This window comes from Oryx dammah, unplaced genomic scaffold, assembly GCF_014754425.2.
Source record: "Oryx dammah isolate SB20612 unplaced genomic scaffold, SCBI_Odam_1.1 HiC_scaffold_4, whole genome shotgun sequence".
Taxonomy (NCBI): Eukaryota; Metazoa; Chordata; class Mammalia; order Artiodactyla; family Bovidae; genus Oryx; species Oryx dammah.
Window position 1 is genome coordinate 49,762,925 of NW_024070188.1, and position 21,403 is coordinate 49,784,327.

Here is a 21,403-nt window from a genome sequence, read left to right on the forward strand (position 1 = left end):
ACTTGAAATGATACATGCACTGAATGTTTAACCTAAGTGTCCATCAATAGATGAATGGACAAAAGATGTGCGACTACATATACAGTAGAATACTACTCAGCCACAAAAAAGAATGAAACTTTTACCATTTGCAACAACATGGATGCACTTATAGGGTATTATGCTAAGGGAAATATGTCAGGCAAATACTATATATCACTTATACCTAGAATCTAAAAAATAAACTAGTCAATGTTACAAAAGAGAAACAGACTCACAGACATGGTTACCAGTAGAGAGAAGGAAGGGTTAGGGGAATGTGATTAAGAGGTACAAACTACAATGTATAAAATAAATAAGCTACAAGGATATACTGTATAACAGGGAATATGGCCAATATTTTACAACTATAAGTGGAGTGTAGCCTTTAAAAATTATAAATAGCTGTATAATGTATACCTAAAACTTACATAATATTGTATATCAACTACATCACAATAAAGAAAGTTAATCTAAAAAAAAAAATACAATGCCACTCTTTAGTAGTGATATAAAATGATTTCCAAGATTAAGAAAACAAAGTACAAAATAGTGTATGTATTTATCTTCTGTAAGACAGGGGAATAAACCTCCAAAATATATATAATTACTTGTTACTTGTATATGTGGAAAATATCTAAAGACTAATACATAAGAAACTAGCAACACTGGCTATATCCAGGGAGGGTAAGTGGGTAGTGGAGGACTAAGATGGGAGGGAACCTTTTCATTGTATATTATCTTTATCTTTGAATTATGTACCAGGTCCAAGTATTATTTATTTAAAAAAGAAAAAAACTCCCTCTTTTGATATTCCCCATACTGTATAGTTAACTCATAATTTTCTAAGCTCATTACACCTTTCCTGGCACTATATTATCAATATGTAATGATATATTTTTTCCAAATCAAATCAATATCCACTTAGCAGTGGGGCCCAAAGTTGCATGGCTTCTATTTCTGACAGCCCTTACAAGAACATTAAAATGAGACCACCTACAGATTCCAAAACCACTATGTGGAAAAGAAAGTTTAGATCTGCAAGTGTTTCCAAAACAGACCACAGGAGAAACCTCATGTTCTAGCTTTTCCTTCTTGATTTAAAAAAAGAAAAAAAGGTCTTCCTTTAGAACTGAGGTTTTATATCATCTTTAACAATCACATTTCTATAGGATTATCAAGATCCAATACTTCACTATGCAATGCATATTAGAGTGTACAGTTTTTTAAAAATAAACTCAGTAAATTTTTGTGCATATTCTTTTTCATGAAGGAAAAAAAAAAGAAATCAGCAACAAATACACCCATATTCCTACCTTCAAAGATCTGTCAGTGGTCAACAGTGCAACTTGCTTTTCTGAAGACTGCTTTTCCACATACCTAAAATTTTTACCACCGCATACACAAAAACAGAGAATGAAAATTTTAAACACTTGAATAGCATACGGAAATAAAGAACTACCTAGATTGGTGGCTACTTTCTTTTATTTCTTTTCAAAAATAAATTCAAGTCATGGTCAAGTCCTTAAATCAGGTGGATTTCTTAGTCTAGGGGTCTAACATTAAACAAAGGCTATAAACTCCACAAATAGGAAATGTTACTTATAAAAAGCAACTAACAATACTGCAAATTATGCCCCCCTGCAAAAATATTTTTCTTTATGCCAAATATCTCAATTAAAAACAAAGTGTTTTAGTTTGCTCTAAAAAAAGGTTCTTTTTCCTTTACCCACTTCAAAATTAACTGGCTCTGAAATCCTTTATTTTGCCTCAACTCTTTTACAAGATATACTAAATATGTACTTCTCTTTTTACCTTCTAAATGATGGAAGACGTCGGATGTTTTCACATTGATTAGCAGATAAAAAATGTGTTCTTCTCTTGGCTTCTGGGAGATTACAGCACAGAACACTGAGGGGCTGGGAATAGAAATGTTCTAATAGAGAAAGCTGAAAGAAAAGTGAAGATTAAATATATTTGCTATATTTGACAGTAAATCTCTTGCCCCATGTCTGCTCAATATTACAGTTTATTTTTAAACAGCTAAAGTATTTATGGCAGTAATATATTTAATAATGTCACAATAAAACTACAAACAATGCATAAATGGTTATACACCTAGAATATTTTAGGGCTCCAATTTTGCAGACAAGGTCAGAAAATTGTAGTCTCTGAAGTATAAACTGAAAGAAACGAACATAAGTGGATAGATCAGCTATCTGCAGAAGCTACTCACTTACAATTAACAATAGTTGTGATGGAGATGTGACTGTGGTGTGATCTAATAGTCTAACAGATACTCAAATATTCCTAAAAAAATACCAATCTAAAACTGGTGTAAAAACTGGTCTGCTAAAAAATAAAAAAAAAAAGCTACAATAGCAGAAGCCTTGCTTACTGATAAAATAAATAAATAAATAAATAACAAAAAATGAGACATGTCCAAAGAAAGTGTATCTTTTAAAACTCAGTTTTGTCATGGAGGAAAAGATAGCACATATTTGGTAGCTGCATGTAGTCCTATAAGTAGAATGCTGTGGTCCCTCCAGTACAAGGGGGACTGATTTTCCAGCTTCTACCATAACTCGTAAGATGTATTTTACAAGACTATGCACATGTTAAAAACTCCTGACTCTAAGCAAGCTTCTCATGACCAGTTTGGTTTTTCCAGGTACCTTGTACCAAAGAGAGAGCTCCCTAGATAGTGTAGAAAACAAATTCTGGTCACTGGAAAACAGTATTCCCCACTACAAATTAATAAATTAACATGCTAGCCTATATATTAGTCTTAAGGTATTTGAGCTTGACCTTTCATGCATAAACTGATAATGAATTTTTGAGCCTGTAGAGCTGAAGACCAAATATCCAAGACTAAAGAAAATCCTCCAGAACAGTCCACTTAAAGGGGCAGCCTAAGTTGGAAACAAGTACAAAATAAAGAGAGACTGTTCATGCCAAATGCTACATTATTGTTCCACATACTAACACAGTCTTCTTCCTTGCTTATATACAGTTATATTAATGTGATTATATTTATTTCAATGTTAACACTACTTTTTAAACATGAGAAAAGTAAAAACCAAACACAATATGGGACTTGCTGGGGAAGAGGGCTGGAACTAAGTCACCTAAGTTAGAGGACAGCTGCAGATAAAGTCAAGAACCCAGTGACACTCAGCTATTTAGTTCAAGTGTGTTGTCAATATTTGGGTCAATTAACAAGTTGGTTATATCTACCTAATGAGGGAAGGACTTAAACATACAGTCATTATATGCCCTATTGCACCTTCTATAGAAATGAAGACTTACACAGAGTATTTCCCACTGATGATTAAAATTTACATTCAAAAAACTAAACTTTAAACATTCAAAACATGAAAATCATGGCATCTAGTCCCATCATTTCAAGGCAAACAGATGTGAAAACAGTGACAGACTTTATTTTCTTGGGCTCCAAAATCACTGCAGATGGTGACTGCAAACACTTGCTCCTTGGAAGAAAAGCTATGACAAACCTAGAAAGCGTACTAAAAAGCAGAGACATTACTTTGTTGACAAAGGTCCACATAGTCAAGGCTATGGTTTTTCCAGGAGTCAGTTATGGATGTGAGAGCTGGACCATAAAAAAGGCTGAGAGCCTTAGAACTGATGCTTTTGAACTGTGGTGTTGGAGAAGACTCTTGAGAGTCCCTAGATCAAACCAGTCAATACTAAAGTAATCAATCTTGAATTTCACTGGAAGGACTGATGCTGAAACTCCAATACTTTGGCTACCTGATGCGAAGAGCTGACTCATTAGAAAAGACCTTGATGCTGGGAAAGATTGAAAGCAGGAGGAGGAGAAGGAGACAACAGAGGACGAGATGGTTGGATGGCATCACCAACTCAATGGACATGAGGTTTGAGCAAGCTCCAGGAGACCTGGCGTGCTGCACTCCATGGGGTCACAAAGAGTCAAACACGACTGAGCAATGGAACAACTGATGATCAGGAAAAGTGGACAAATCGGGTACTGAGATTCTGCTGTCCAATCTTGGCCAAGCTACTTAATCTAAGTTTCTGTTTCTCAAGTGCAAAACTGGAGATAATAATACATATCAATGGAGCAATGTTAATACTTAATAAAGTACCTAATATAAATAATCAGGAACTTAAAAAATCATCTAATCAGATCCCTTCATTTTACAGATGAGAAAACTGAGAGACACAGAAAGATTAAGTAACCTGGTTAATATTTGATATTAACAAATAATCTTTATTCATATGCATTTATTTCTATTTTTGGCTGCGTTGGGTCTTCACTGCTGCACAGACTTTCCCTAGTTGCAGTGAGTGGGGGCTATTCTCTAGTTGTCGTATGCAGGTTTCTCACTACAGCGGCTTCTCTTGTTGCAAACACAGGCACTAGGCACATAGGTTTCAGTAGTTGTAGCACCAGGGCTTAATGTTCTTGTGGCATCTTCCCCAACCAGGGATCAAATTCGTGTCCCTAGCATTGGCAGGTGGGTTCCCAACCACTGGACCACCAGGAAAGCCCCAACATGTTTTTTTTTCTACTCACTTTCTCAATTGTATGTGAGCCTACAGTGTATATTTCCTTTTCCTTTGACTTCAGTGAAATATTTTCCTGTTGGCTTTCCTTACTGTTTCTAGTGTCCTTTTCCGTTGCTCACTCTTATACTTAGCTTGCTTTAGGGTGCTGTTCTTAGTTCTTTCCTCACTCCTTTAGGTGATACTTCATCCTCATGACACAGCTTCAACCACCTACCTTTCAATGATAAATCCTAAGTATTTCTAGTCCAGATCTTTCTCCTGGGTACAAATTTTTATATCCAAAGTGCCCTAAATTTACCATACATAGAAAGAAACATCCTTTTCTGACAAATGGGTTCTTGGCTTTATTTAAACATGTACACTTAACAAATGGTACCAAACCATCTGCTAAGCTAGAACCTGTTTGTATGTAAGATGCTCCTCTCTTACATATCCCATCAGCCACAAGATTCTGTCTCATCTTTAAATCTGTCTCCTTCTCCCTAGTCTCATCATCACTACCTTAGTTTAGCCCTTCTCCTAACTTGTCTAGACTATTATCTTGTGCTTAGTTGTGTCCAACTCTTTGCAAACCATGGACTGTAGCCTGTCAGGCTCCTCTGTCCATGGGATTCTTCAGGCAAGAATTACTGGAGTGGGTAAACATTTCCTTTTCCAGATTTTCCCAACCCAGGGATCAAACCTGGGTCTCCTGCATTGCAGGTGGATTCTTTACCTTCTGAGCCACCAGGGAAGTAGTACCCCTCCAACAGAGCTCTCTCCCTCTACTGTTGCCTTTCCAACTTTGACCCAGCAAGCTCCTGTCCCTTAGGATACACTTCTGTTCTCTATGGAATCCCCAGGCATGTTTCTCTAATAGCACTGACTACTCAAGAGCTGCAGTTCTACTTTTCTGCCTCCTTCAGTAAACAATAAGCAATTTGAAGACAGAGATTTCTTTATCCTCTGTATATCCAGGGGTTAGCCCAGTGCTTAAGAGTAGACTCTCCATAAACACTTATGAAGTAAATAAACAAATGAATGAAATGAAATGAATGAGAGAAGTAAAATTAGAAAGTTGTTATATCTCAATTTCATTTAACATCACACTTCCCTGGTGGCTAAACTGGTAAAGAATCCACCTGCAATACAGAAGACTGGGTTTGATCCCTGGGTTGGGAAAACGCCATGGAGAAAGGAAAGGATACCCACTCCAGTATTCTGGCTGGAGAATTCCATGGACTCTGCAGTCTAAAGGGTTGGAAAGAATTGGACACGACTGAGTGACTTTCTAAAATGGACTGGAATGGGTGAATTTAACTCAGATGACCATTATATCTACTACTGTGGGCAGGAATCTCTTACAAGAAATGGAGTAGCCATCATGGTCAACAAGAGTCTGAAATGCAGTACTTTGATGCAATCTCAAAAACGACACAATGATCTCTGTTCGTTTCCAAGGCAAACCATTCAATATCACAGTGATCCAAGCCTATGCCCCAACCAGTAATGCTGAAGAAGGTGAAGTTGAACGGTTCTATGAAGACCTACAAGACCTTTTAGAACTAACACCCAAAAAAGATGTCCTTTTCATTATAAGGGACTGGAATGCAAAAGTAGGAAGTCAAGAAACACCTGAGTAATAGGCAAATTTGGCCGTGGAATATGGAATGAAACAGAGCAAAGGCTAATAGAGTTTTGTGAAGAGAATGCATGATCATAGCAAATACTCTCTTCCAACAACACAAGAGAAGACTCTATACATGGACATCACCAGATGATCAACACCAAAATCAGACTTATTATATTCTTTGCAGCCAAAGATAGAGAAGCTCTATACAGTCAGCAAAAACAAGACCGGGAGCTGACTGTGACTCAGATCATGAACTCCTTATTGCTAAATTCAGACTTAAATTGAAGAAAGTGGGGAAAACCACTAGACCATTCAGGTATGACCTAAATCAAATCCCTTATGATTATACAATGGAAGTGAGAAATAGATTTAAGGGATTACATCTGACAGACAGAATGCCTGAACTATGGATGGAGGTTCCTGACATTGTACAGGAGACAGGGATCAAGAACATCCCCATAGAAAAGAAATGCAAAAAAGCAAAATGGCTGCCTGAGGAGGCCTTACAAAAAGCTGTGAAAGGAAGAGAAGTGAAAAGTAGAGGAGAAAAGGAAAGATATAAGCATCTGAATGCAGAGTTCCAAAGAACAGCAAGGAGAGAAGAAAGCATTCTTCAGCAATCAATGCAAAGAAATAGAGGAAAACAACAGAATGAGAAAGACTAGAGATCTCTTCAAGAAAATTAGAGATACCAAGGGAACATTTCATGCAAAGATGGGCTCAATAAAGGACAAAAATGCTATGGACCTAACAGAAGCAGAAGATATTAAGAAGAGCTGGCAAGAATACAGAAAAACTGTACAAAAAAGAGCTTCATGACCCAGATAATCACGATGGTGTGATTACTCACCTAGAGCCAGACATCTTGGAATGTGAAGTCAAGTGGGGCCTTAGAAAGCATCACTACAAACAAAGCTAGTGGAAGTGATGGAATTCCAGTTGAGCTATTTCAAATCCTGAAAGCTGATGCTGTGAAAGTGCTGCACTCAAAATGCCAGCAAATTTGGAAAACTCAGCAGTGGCCACAGGACTGGAAAATGTGTTTTCATTCCAATCCCAAAGAATGGCAAGGCCAAAGAATGCTCAAACTACCACACAATTGCACTCATCTCACACGCTAGTAAAGTAATGCTCAAAATCTCCAAGCCAGGCTTCAGCAATATGTGAACTGTGAACTTCCAGATGTTCAAGCTGGTTTTAGAAAAGGCAGAGGAACCAGAGATTAAATTGCCAACATCCACTGTATCATCGAAAAAGCAAGAGAGTTCCAGAAAAACATCTATTTCTGCTTCATTGACTATGCCAAAGCCTTGGACTGTGTAGATCACAATAAACTGTGGAAAATTCTGAAAGAGATGGGAATCCCAGACCACCTGACCTGCCTCTTGAGAAACCTATATGCAGGTCAGGAAGCATATAGACATGGACATGGAACAACACACTGGTTCCAAATAGGAAAAGGAGTACGTCAAGGGTGTGATATTGTCAACTTACTTATTTAACTTCTATGCAGAGTACATCATGAGAAACACTGGGCTGGATGAAGCACAATCTGGAATCAAGATTGCTGGGAGAAATATCAATAACCTCAGATATGCAGATGACACCACCCTTATGGCAGAAAGTGAAGAACTAAAGATCCTCTTGATGAGTGAAAGAGGAAAGTGAAAAAGTTGGCTTAAAGCTCAACATTCAGAAAACGAAGATAATGGCATCCAGTCCCATCACTTCATGGCAAATAGATGGGGAAACAGTGGAAACAGTGGCTGACTTTATTTTGGGGGGCTCCAAAATCACTGCAGATGGTGATTGCAGCCATGAAATTAAAAGACACTCCTTGGAAGGAAAGTTATGACCAATCCAGACAGCCTATTAAAAAGCAGAGACATTACTTTGCCAACAAAGGTCCGTCTAGTCAAGGCTATGGTTTTTCCAGTGGTCACGTATGGCTGTGAGAGTTGGACTATAAAGAAAGCTGAGTGCCAAAGAATTGATGCTTTTGAACTGTGGTGCTGGAGAAGACTCTTGAGAGTCCCTTGGACTGCAAGGAGATCCAACCAATCCATCCTAAAGGAGAATAGTCCTGGGTGTTCACTGGAAGGACTGATGCTAAAGCTGAAACTCCAATACTCTGGCCACCTCAGGCGAAGAGTTGACTCACTGGAAAAAGACTCTGATGCTGGGAGGGATGGGGGTATGAGGAGAAGGAGACGACAGAGGATGAGATGGCTGGATGGCATCACCAACTCGATGGACATGAATTTGGGTGAACTCCGGGAGTTGGTGATGGGCAGGGAGGCCTGGCATGCTGCGAATCATGGGGTCGCAAAGAGTCGGACATGACTGAGTGACTGAACTGAACTGAGTGACTTACACTTTCTTTTCACTGCTAAGGTAAATAATATTTTCTTGCTTTAAAATACTCTTTTTAAAAAGTCTAAATTGAAAAAACAAGACACATAGTCGCCATAAGAGCTAATACTCTTATGTAATAAAACACTATTGTGTTTAATGTAAAGGAAGAATACATAAGAGAAAAGAAATAATTTGTAATCTTCAAGGCACTACATGAACATGAAATATCCTACTATACTCTTGGGCTAAAGATTACTAATACACAGGTTTTAATGAACTTGACAAATAGCATGTGCTCACAACAATTACACTTTGCTAAGGTATTTTAGGTAATTGCCAAGAGAAGGAAGTACTATTAACTTTTAAATTACTGAGAATGGGGTCCGTTTTTAGATTAGGTGTTATTTAGACTAGGTTCATGAATTTTCTTCTGGCAAGTTATGAAACCTTAGTGAAAATGCATTCACAGTATATAGGAATAAATAAAATGAACACAAACACATGTGCAGGGCACCGCAAGCTACAGTCTATAGCCAATTTTTATATGACTCAGGAACTATGAGGGAGAAGATAATGGTACCCACTCCAGTACTCTTGCCTGGAAAATTCCATGGACAGAAGAGCCTTGTAGGCTGTAGTCCATGAGGTCGCTAGGAGTTAGACACGACTGAGCGAGTTCACTTTCACTTTTCACTTTCATGCATTGGAGAAGGAAATGGCAACCCACTCCAATATTCTTGCCTGGAGAATCCCAGGCACGGGGGAGCCTGGTGGGCTGCCGTCTATGGGGGTCGCACAGTCAGACACGAGTGAAGCGACTTAGCAGCAGCAGCAGCAGCAGGAACTATGAATCATTTTTATACCTTAAAAGGATTGTTTTAAAAATATATTTATTTGACTATGTGGGGTCTCAGTTGTGGCATGTGGAATCTTTGTTGTACCATGGAGGATCTTTCATTGAGGTACATGGACTCTCTAGTTGCAGCACACCAGCTCTCTACAGTGTATGGGCTTAGCTGCTCCCAGGCATTTGGGATCTAAGTTCCCCAACCAGGGATAAAACCCACATCTGCACTGCAAAGCAGATTCTTAACCGCTGGACCACCAGGGAAGTCCCAATATGGTTATGTTTAAAAAATAAGAAGACGTTCAACACAGACCACATGTACCATGCAAAGCCAAAAATATTTAATATACAGCCCTGTAAAGAAAAACTTTGCTAACACTTTATATATATCATTTCTTGGGTAGAAAAGCCCATTAGTACCCATCAGATTCTCAAAAAAGTATGTCCTCCCCACATCCCCTACCAAATGATTAAGAATCACTGGAAAGGAGAGAGGTCTTTTTCAAGTTTTAATATTCGAATTAACATATGCTCTACATTTTGATGCAAGATAGCAAAGGATTCATTGAACACAAAATAATATAACTTGAATTTACTTATCCAGATCTTGTCATTTAAAATGCCTAATTATTACACTCAAAAGTCAGTCTGAAATAACACACAAATAACACACAAATCAGCCTGTGAACTTTCAAACCTACTAGTGTCTTCTTACCTGAAGTCCTTTTATAAAGTTTTGAATTGAGAAATCATGATACAAAAAGATGTTGGTCAGAATCTGCAACACTTTTTCACTTAGCTTAAATGGAAACTGAGTTGTAAGAAGAAGCTGAAAGAGAGAAAAGGAAGGCAGGACATACTCCCTGTTAGTCTTGACTCTTCATAAACATCAAGTAAATAATGAGGCAAAAAGTGATACTGTAACACAGTACCTATGAAAGCTATACCAGTAGCTAGATTTTTGTATGACAAATATCAACCAAAACTTTAAAATAATTTATAAAACAGTAACAACAACACAAGTAGCTATTCATTCTACATCTTCAAATCAAAGATGTCCATCATCCTTCATTCAATTCCTAATTTGTAAAAGTTCTATTAAATTCTATCAAAAAAATCTCATCTATATAGTCTCTTTTCTCCCATCAGAAGTCACTGAAGAAGCTGTAGGCTTTGGCAATTTTTATTTGATAAGATTTCTTTTTCATCTATGCACAGTAATGAAGAATAACTCATTATGTACTGTTGAATGAGAAACCTAAAATTAACAGGTGTCTATTTAAAAAATATTAAATTGGTAAATTTGTATCACTAAGCTAATTTTCAATGGCTACACTGAAGATTTTAAATCTGAAAATGAAGTCATATTAGGCTTTTCAAACTGAAGCAGAGTTATAGAAGGCCAACTGAATTTGGTCATAACCAAGCAACTTTAAATACTGTAGCTGGAAAAATTTCCCTAAACTGTCAGTGGATACCACCTTTAAGGGGAAAAAATGTCACTGTGGTTGTTAAATAAGTGGAATGTCATTATCAAATTACATAGCAGCACAAAGCACATCTTCAAGGAGCTGAGTTCAGCAACAATTCACAGAAGGTCAATAGTAACGTAGAGTATTTCCACTTAGGTAGAAACACAGAGCTAAGGTCTGGGAATACCTTAGTATTTACTTTTTGTCATGAGCAGCATGACAAGAAAGAGTCCATAAAAACTCCAAGTCATTTAACGTAAAATGTAAGTGTCAAAACATTGCTACTGTTACTAGGGAGTCATTAAATTCTGTAAAAATTTATTTAAAAAACCTGTAATTTTCCATTGAGTAATGACTAGTTAATAGGGTTAATAGGTAGGTAGATATAGAAAGATATGATTACTTTTTCCATAAAGCTTATATTTTAAGTGAAGAGGCCAAACTATACATTATAAAATAAATAAAAATACAAAAATATGTGTAGGAACATACACAATATCATAGTGAGAAACACAGAGATTTATCACTAACATTTATATTTATAGTCTATTCTTGGAAGTTTTCTTTTCATCCTATTGCACTGGTACAATTTTTTTCTTTTTACCTTATCAAGTACCGTAGTCAGGTGCTCCTTACAAGACAAAGACTGGAACAGTTCTATACACAACAGAGATGATACTGCATGGGGAAGCAGCCGATGGATGACAACAGGGGATGTGGCAATTCCAAAAATGAGTATTAGTGGAAATTCACGTAGATGTTGACTAGTTTTCAAAGGAAGTTACAAAAATTGAAAGTCTTTAGCAAATATATTTCAATACATCATATTTTAAAATAAGACAACCTTTGTTTAATGCCTACTTTATAACACATTGCTAAGGAAGATCATTCTAAATAATAAAAAATTTTAGGTCACTCATTTTCCTGTTATGGCAGCACAGAACTAGCTATTTCCCGGACATTTTAGCTCTGAAGTCAATCTATTTAATAGATTAGCAATAAGAACATGGTGGTCCAGAGAGATCAAGTGCTTCCCTCTTAGGTTATACAAAATCAAGTGTTAAAAGAAGTGTCAGATACTATTCAAACTCTCATCCGAAGTTTGAGCCATACCTACAGTCTTCCTCATGGTCAGACATCTAGCCTAAGAGTTCAGTGACACGAAGCTCACTAATCTATGGATATTTTTACATGCTATGTCAATCCCGCCATAATAGCTAAGCTTTAGAAAAATTTTCTTAAAAATATGTAAGATATTTTTAATGGACATAATTTAAAAATGCTACATCCTTTCCCTGCATTCTTAACTCAAACTTACTGAACATGATTTATTCTTAGCATTATCAGTATGAACACAATGATTTCCACAGACTATAGCAGCAATACCCCTTAGAGTCACTGTGGATCAGAGCCCTCTGTATAGTGGCTGATCATTTGTTTGTTCCCTCGTATTAGCTCCTGCTTCTCAGTGTTCTACCGGATGCAGGTCTACTGCCATGGTATAAAGCACTGGCACTCTATTACTGCTTAAGGTTCTCTTTCTTACTTTCGATAGTAAAAGCAGTCACAAGTCTGAGTTCCAAAAGGTATAGCTTTTATATCACTATTCTGTACTGTGCATTTTTTCAGCATGTTAAATCTGTTCAGTGTCAACATTAAGAGAAGTCTTAAGAATCTGGAAATCTTAGTTTCAAATGGGGGGTGGGGGAAGGACTATCAAAGTAAGAATTATATTAATATTAGTAGATTCTCACACAATATAGGTTTAGGCAAATGTAGCCAAAACTATTAAGCATGTTAACATACAGAAGATGCCAATATAAGTTACATCGAAAAAAATGTACCATGAGAAAAGCATGTCACTGGGTTTTTAAATAGGGTTATTTATTTTAATTCCAAGTCTCACAGGATTGTCTTGAAGTTCCAGTAAGGTCATAAAAGTTGTTTCTCATTAGAAATCCATATAAAATAATGTTATTTAAAAAGAAATTTCTTGCTCAGTAGAAACATATGTAACTCAGACCTTCTAAGTGGATAGGTATCATAAAATAAGACACGACAAGACTAGCTCAACCTGGAGTAGCTTATCCATCTAGTGGGCAAGTAAGAAACAGACAACCTTGGGAGAGAAACTACATTTCATTCTGCTTTATCATTCTAATTAAAAACTGGCTAACTTGTCTTTTGAGTCTCATTTTTGGATCAAAAAGCACATGAAAATCTGATAGGTGGTTTTAAACATTTAATTTTATCAACAATTTGAAACCATCCTGGTTTTAATCCATTAGCATCAAAATGAAGATTAAACTGCTATGCATTTTCTCAGTAAAAGGTTGTTTTTTGAGTTAAAAATTATACATCTTCTTAATAAAAAGTTTTGTGAAAAAGCCAGAAGATACACCATGTACCTGCTGATAATTATAAAATCTTGGAGTACTTTTGTGGTGAAGCTTTCCATATCCTTTAGGATAAGCACAACAGGAGGAGACTGCCACTGGCTAGAAGTTCTCTTTTTTCTTGGCATTTTGGGGTCTGTCTTCTTACGAGCCGTGTGGAAAGAAAGAGTTAAGAGTAAGCTTTACCACCCAAACAATGCTATAATGCCACAAGTTGATATACTGTCCTTCATATTTCACAATAACATTATTTCTTTTATTTCTCCCACATAATAAAGAGAAATTCATTCCAACAGTTAGCAGAATCATTCTGTGTCTGACATGGGAATAATAACCAAGAAGAAAAAAATTCATAAAATCTATAACTCATATGAAATATTTATATTTTCTTCTATCTGAAAAAATGACAGGAAAAGCATGGGGAGAAGAGAATATTTTCTATAAAATTGATTTTTCTGTTCATAGAACATTATATTTTGCTTTGCTTTACGGGGAGAACCAGTGTTTCTAATTATAATTAGAAACTGGAATGAGTAACACTACTTGCTGCTCCACTACTGTGAAATTTCAAGTTGAAAAACATCTTAAATATCATCTGATCCAATCCCAACTTTTAAGATTTCTGACCTAAATCTCAGGCAGTATTTGATTTCCAGAAACAAACTGTGGATCAAATTAACATATTCTGGTAAGCATTAGAATCAGTTTAATCCCTATATAAAGCAAAACAAACTTCATTTATGATGACTTCAGCAAATACATTCAGCAGAAAATGTTACTACAGTAACTTTTCCCATACTATCTGGCTACAACAGCATCATAAACTAAGACTGTGGTTTTTATGGTGCAGTTACTCATGAATCATCTAGGTTATTCAGTTTCACCAGAGATGTCACGGTAGAATGAAACTTCTATTTATATTATCTGCCTGTTATACATACCTTACTTACAGAGCATTTATTCCTCGAGAACTCCAAACATGGAACACATGAGATTTATACATGTATACATTATGTGTGTGTATATATATATATCTGTGTGTGTACCTACTGATGAAAAGTGAAAAAGGAGAGTGAAAAAGCTGGCTTAAAACTCAACATTCAAAAAACGAAGATCATGGCATCAGGGCCCATAACTTCATGGCAAATAGATGAGGAAACAATGAAAACATTGAGAAACTTTATTTTTATGGGCTCCAAAATCACTGCAGATGGTGACTGCAGCCATGAAATTAAAAGACGCTTACTCCTTGGAAGAAAAGCTATGAAAAACCTAGACAGCATATTAAAAAGCAGAAACACTATTTTGCCAACAAAGCTCCGTCTAGTCAAAGCTACGGTTTTGCCAGTAGTCGTGTATGGATGTGAGAGTTGGACTGTGAAGAAAGCTGAGCACTGAAGAACTGATGCTTTTGAACTGTTGTGTTGGAGAAGACTCTAGAGAGTCCCTTGGACTACAAGGAGATCCAACCAGTCCATCCTAAAGGAAATCCGTCCTGAATATTCACTGGAACGACTGATGCTGAAGCTCAAACGCCAATACTTTGGCTACCTGATGCAAAGAACTAACTCATTGGAAAAGACCCTGATACTGGGAAAGATTTAGGGCAGGAGGAGAAGGGGACGATGGAGGATGAGATGATTGGATGACATCACCAACTCGACTGACATGAGTTTAAGAAGCTCTGGGAGTTAGTGATGGACAGGGAAGCCTGGCGTGCTGCAGTCCATGGGGTCACAAAGAGTTGGACACGACTAAGCCAATGAACTCAACTGAATATATACATATATGACTATTCCTCATCAAACAATGGGTCCTGAAAGCATGGTTCTACTGCACCAAAGTGAATAACGAGGAACCCAAAGCCACTGTCATAGAGATAGAATCTGCAGCAGAACAAATTCCTGATGCTGTCTTGTCATTAGGTAACACTCTCACACAAATAAAATGACCCTGTAAAAAACTAAACACTTCCCAGGAACTAGGTTGCATACCAATAAAAGAAAACTTCTAGATTCTAGTAACCTTAGGAAAAATAAGTAGCTACTACTAAATTAGCTAACTAGTGCTGCATAAACATATCCTTAGTAGATGAAAACAGTACTAAGTTCACTGTAATTCCAAGCCTCTTCAATCATACACCAATTTCTTGGCAAAAAAAAAATTGTCAGTTTACATTTACCTGTGTGACACTCATATACCAAGCGCAAAGAGAATCCATTGAATAATGTACATTTTTCTGGATGACCTGAACACTTTCTTTTTCTTTGGATTGCACATCTACTTTGCAGTCCATCAACTGTGAGACCAGCTTTTGCAAAAAATGTTTCATATCTACAGTACATAAAAAACATAAGAAAGAATATTCCCTTAAAACAAATCTAAGACACCTGAAACTTTTTGATCACTATCTCAGTAGAACATGTTTTCCTACACTTAATATTAACATAACATTTAACATATTAACTATTAAGGTTCATTAGTATTCTCTCCTTAATATTTAAATTTTATGAATTCAGACTAATACTAGGACAAAGTTTGTATTTATTTATTGTAACAAAAGTGTTACCTAAGCAAATGTGTAAACATGAAAACTAAAAATTATATTAGGAATAATATACATTTAAATTACACTGGACAGCAAAAGGTTTTTAAGGCCCCTAAAAAGAGATCAACAATATTACTTACATAAGTTATTTTACTGATTAAACTCTTCCTTATAATCATCTTTTTTATTTTTTGGTGGCCATGCTATGCGGCATGTGGGACCTTAGTTCTCCAACCAGGGATCAACCTCGTGCCCCCTGCATTGGAAGTGTACAGTCCTAAACAATGGACCACCAGTGAAGTCCATATAGTCATTTTAAAGATGTCCCAAGGACTTTTATTTAATTTCAAATAGTATATGAACATGAATGTAACCACTTAAAGCCCTTTTGTCAGTCCAAATCTAAGCACATCTGACTCTGTTAGTGTCCACATTCTTCATGATTTAATGGCTCCATTGAGATTAGCTATGGCAATGGACTATTTTTTTTTTTTTTTTTACCATGGTCGTCTTTCAAAGTGGGATGATACAATGATTTGAGGCTGTAAATATGAGCCTACGTATGTAGTCTCTTCTCTGTTGGGCTAAATAAAAAGTTCCTCAATTCTCAACTTCCTGTTCCAAACTGTCCAACTTATTAAAATTTTACTGGCTTCAGGAACACATCTTGGGAAGTGCCTGAACGATCACTGGTAATGAAGCTGATATGGTAGGGGTGGGGCACGAATAAACTGAACAACAGTGGTCTAGAGTCTTGCAAAAGTCAAGATTACTCTGAGAGGCACTTAAAAAACCTCATCCTGCCAAAAGTGTAGTGCCATGCCATTCCCACTAATAAAAAAGGATAATGAAAGCGAGAAACAGAAAAGGATAGAGAAGATTTGTAAAGATTTCTATCAAGGCTGTTAGAGCATTTATATTTTACCTGGACAATCTTTAGCTTGCAATGAGACTACATAAGGCGTGACATTATTCTGAAGGACTTCTGTTAGACTTCTGAGTGTTAAATCATGATCTGTTACATTCACACCTATGGGATAATAAAGCAATATTATACCATCACTTTTATCATTAATAATTTAACAATAAGAAAAGCAACTTTACACGCCAAGTGAATTACTAAGTAAAACATTTTCAAAACATGATTAATAATAGAAAATAAGAAAATATACTGCATAAATGAAAAGATCTCCATTACAAACACATGCATAGAGGCAGGCACTATACCTGTCAGGAAAGGTATTTAACACAACTTTTTTTTTAAGAAAAAAAAAAAAAAAACAACTACTGGGGATGTGTAGATGACCCATGAAAACATCTTAGGAGGAATTTAAAACTCATAAAGAGCTTTTAAAATAATCATTCAAAAATAAGGCCCTTAGTATGACCCTAACTTAACAACTGAGGAGAATCCAAACATTAATACTACTAAATGATCATAGCAAAATACAAAAGATAAGTCATGCTATGTTGATTTTTGAGGGAAGAGTCTAAAAATAAATTAAAACTTTAGGTTCTTTAAGAATTTGTTCTATCCCTGGGTCTCATTTCCACAAATCAGTTTTGGTGCTCTGCATGCAGTTATCAGAGTTGACTGGCCATTTCCCCAATAAAAAAATTCTATCTACTGGTAAGTTCCCTAACATCACAATCTGTGATTTCTAGATGGTGCCTTGATGCTTAGGCAGGTTCCAATAGCAGATATTGGGAAACAGCTTGAGACTTGCTACTATAAAACTTTAACTGCTTGGAAGGAAAAAAAAAAAAGTTCAGAGTTATCCAGACCACCAGTAAGCAATTTTTTTACCAGGAAACAAATGAAAATGTTGGCAGGCTATTTTTAAATGGATGTATTTCTGATCCTCTGAGTACAGATATGAAAATGATATTTAGCATGCATTATGGCCAACAAATGTGACAATGCATCTCTGAACAAAGTTGGGAGTTTAATAAAACAATGGCTTATCTTATCTTTCACTGACTGCCTCCATTAGCTTTTTAACACTAGTTCCTTAAAACAATAGATTTGTCTACTGGAAACATGATAATCAACATTGTCTTTAACTGGAAAAATGTTCTCCTCAGACCCCTGACTTTATCAAACAACCATATATCAGGCAAACAGATTCAAGGGATTAGATCTGATAGAGTGCCTGAAGAACTATGGATGGAGGTTCCTAGCACTGTACAGGAGGTGGTGATCAAAACCATACCCAAGAAAAAGAAATGTAAAAAGCAAAATGGTTATCTAAGGAGGCCTTACAAATAGCTGAGAGAACAAGAGATGCAAAAGACAAAGGAGAAAAGGAAAGATAAATCCATCTGAATAGAGAGTTCCAAAGAAGAGCAAGGAGGGATAAGAAAGCCTTCCTAAATGATCAATGTAAAAAAATAGAGGAAAAGAACAGAATGGGAAAGACTAGAGATCTCTTCAAAAAATTTAGAGACACTTCAGAAAACTAAGATCATGGCATCTGGTCCCATCACTTCATAGCAAATAGATGGGGAAACAGTGGAAACAGTGGCTGACTTTATTTTGGGGGGCCCCAAAATCACTGCAGATGGTGATTGCAGCCATGATATTAAAAGATGCTTATTCCTTGAAAGGAAAGTAATGACCACCCCGACAGCATAATAAAAAGCAGAGACATTACTTTGCCAACAAAGGTCTGTCTAGTCAAGACTATGGTTTTTCCAGTGGTCACGTATGGATGTGAGACTTGGGACTGTGAAGAAAGCTGAGCACCGAAGAATTGATGCTTTTGAACTGTGGTGTTGGAGAAGACTCTTTAGAGTCCCTTGGACTGCAAGGAGATCCAACCAGTCCATTCTGAAGGAGATCAGTCCTGGGTGTTCTTTGGAAGGACTGATGTTGAAGCTCAAACTCCAATACTTTGGCCACCTCATGCGAAGAGTTGACTCATTGGAAAAGACCCTGATGCTGGGGAGGGATTGGGGGCAGGAGGAGAAGGGGACGACAGAGGATGAGATGGCTGGATGGCATCACCGACTCAATGGACATGAGTTTGGGTGAACTCCGAGAGTTGCTGATGGACAGGGAGGCCTGGCGTGCTGCAATTCATGGGGTCGCAAAGAGTCGGACACGACTGAGCTACTGAACTGAACTGAACTGAAGAGAACTTTTCATGCAAAGATGAGCACAAAAAAGGACAGGAACGGTATGGACCTAACAGAAGCAGAAGATATTAGGAAGAAGTGGCAAGAATACACAGAAGAACTATACAAAAGAGATCTTAATGACCCAGATAACCATGATGGTGTGACCACTCACCTAGAGTTGGACATCCTGGAGAGCAAAGTTAAGTGGCCCTTAAAAAGCATCACTACAAAGCTAGTGGAGGTGATGGAATTCCAGTTGAGCTATTTCAAATCCTGAAAGATGATGCTGTTAAAGTGCTGCACTCAATATGCCAGCAAATTTGGAAAACTCAGCAGTGGCCACAGGACTGGAAAAGGTCAGTTTTCATTCTAATCCCAAGAAAGGCAATGCCAAAGTATGTTCAAACCACTGCACAATGGCACACATCTCCCACGCTGGCAAAATAATGCTCAAAATTTTCCAAACTAGGCTTCAACAGTTTATGAATTGAAAACTTCCAGATGTTCAAGCTGGATTTAGAAAAGACAAAAGAACCAGAGATCAAATTGCAACCATCCACTGGATCACAGAAAAAGCAAGAGAATTCCAGAAAAACATCTATTTCTACTTTATTGACTATGCTAAAGCCTTTGACTGCATGGATCACAACAAACTGTGGCAAATTCTTCAAGAAATGGGAATACCAGACCACCTGACCTGCCTCCAGAGAAACCTGTATGCAGGTGAAGAAGCAACAATTAGAATCAATGGACAGGTTCCAAATTGGGAAAGGAGTACATCAAGGCTGTATACTGTCATTCTCCTTATTTAATTTATATGCAGAGTACATCATGGGAAATGCCGGGCTGGATGAAGCACAAGCTGGAATCAAGACTTCGGGAGAAACATCAATAACCTCAGATATGCAGATGACACTACCCTTATGGCAGAAAGCGAAGAGGTACTGAAGAGCCTCTTAGTGAAAGTGAAAGAGGAGAGTGAAAAGGCTTAAAACTCAACATTCAGAAAACTAACATCATGGCATCCAGTCCCATCACTTCATGGGGAAACGGTGGAAACAGTGAGAGATTTTTTCTTCTTCCAAAATCACTGCAGGTGGTAACTGCAGCCATGAAATTAAAAGATACTTGCTCCTTGGAAGAAAAGCTATACCAAACCTAGACAGAATATCAAAAAGCAAGAGACATTACTTTGCCGACAAAGGTTCATATAATCACAGCTATAGTTTTTCCAGTAGTCATGTACAGATGTGAGAGTTGGAACATAAAGAAGGCTGAGTGCCAAAGAATTGATGCTTTTGAACTGTGGTGTTAGAAAAGTCTCTTGCGAGTCCCTTGGACTACAAGGAGATCAAACCAGTCAATCCTAAAGGCAATCAGTCCTGAATATTCACTGGAAGGACTGATGCTGAAGCTCCAATACTCTGGCTGCCTAATGCAAAGAGCTGACTTATTAGAAAAGACCCCGATGCTGGGAAAGATTGAGGGCAATAGGAGAAGCGGAGGACAAAGGATGAAATGGCTGGATGGCATCACCTACTCAATGGACATGAGTTTAAGCAAGCTCCAGGAGATGGTCAAGGAAAGGGCAGCCTGGCATGCTGCAGTCCATGGGGTCACAAAGAGTTGGACACAGGTGAGTGACTGAACAACAACAGCCATCTATCAGGCTGTATAACCTGGGAGGAGAGAAACTAAACACCCAACAGTACAAGCCAGCCATCACTAGGCCTCTGTTTCTCATCAGCAGATAGAAGGGGTTTAAAACTAAAACTGCACTGAAAAATTGGTCCACAGCATTACAACAACCATTCGCTGGAGTTTCGTTAGAGTGGTCCTGGGACTGGCAATATGGGCATCAGTCGGACGCTTGTTAGAAATGAGCAAGCTTAAATAACCAGCAAATAAGTCTGGCCCCATCCTAGACTTATTAATGAAAATCTGTGTTTACTAAGATCACTGGAGATTATTTATAGGTACATTAAAGTTTGAGAGGTATTGCCCTGAATATCAGGAAGAATATTTAGGTAATGAACAGTGTTAGAGGCAGTATTAAATAATAGAATTAATTTCTTATCTGAGAGCTCATTAATATAAATAACTTGAATAAATAATAAATTGGAAATACCATGAAGAGTATGTTTTGAATCCAAATAAATCCAACTTTCCTTTCAAAAGGAATGAAGAAAAGTTGCTAATATTCCAAAGAATTGTTTCCAATATCCTGCATTCCAGATGTTTAATTAAAATGAGATATTAGTGATGGATACTTAAGCACCTAAAAAATTTACAATCTGCAGTCTGAAAGTAACATATATATTTCATCCAACCTCCTCCTCCAAACAGTTAATATTAACACAATATTACAATACAAAATTTTTAAAAATAAGCACAGGGAAATAAAATTAAGGTCAGAGTAATTTCACTGAAGATATGACTTAAAAAATATAAGAGTCACATCTATCAATATACTGATAGTTT

The 21,403-nt window shown here is 37.0% G+C and overlaps 1 protein-coding gene across 7 annotated transcripts in view; it reads right to left on the reverse strand.

Annotated features, from left to right (window-relative positions):
* ORC3 (origin recognition complex subunit 3) overlaps nt 1-21,403 on the reverse strand; it is a 70,085-nt gene that overhangs the window by 39,092 nt on the left and 9,590 nt on the right. For 4 of the 7 annotated variants that reach the window (XM_040238819.1, XM_040238824.1, XM_040238818.1 and 1 more), the window contains exons 5-11: nt 16,728-16,832; nt 15,437-15,588; nt 13,267-13,397; nt 11,463-11,622; nt 10,102-10,215; nt 1,834-1,967; nt 1,335-1,398 (exon numbers count right to left, since the gene is read on the reverse strand). In XM_040238819.1, coding sequence (XP_040094753.1) covers nt 1,335-1,398; nt 1,834-1,967; nt 10,102-10,215; nt 11,463-11,622; nt 13,267-13,397; nt 15,437-15,588; nt 16,728-16,832 — 860 coding nt within the window. The remainder of the gene's footprint in view (nt 1-1,334; nt 1,399-1,833; nt 1,968-10,101; nt 10,216-11,462; nt 11,623-13,266; nt 13,398-15,436; nt 15,589-16,727; nt 16,833-21,403) is intronic. The other 3 variants (XM_040238822.1, XM_040238825.1, XM_040238820.1) reach the window with 1 other exon arrangement.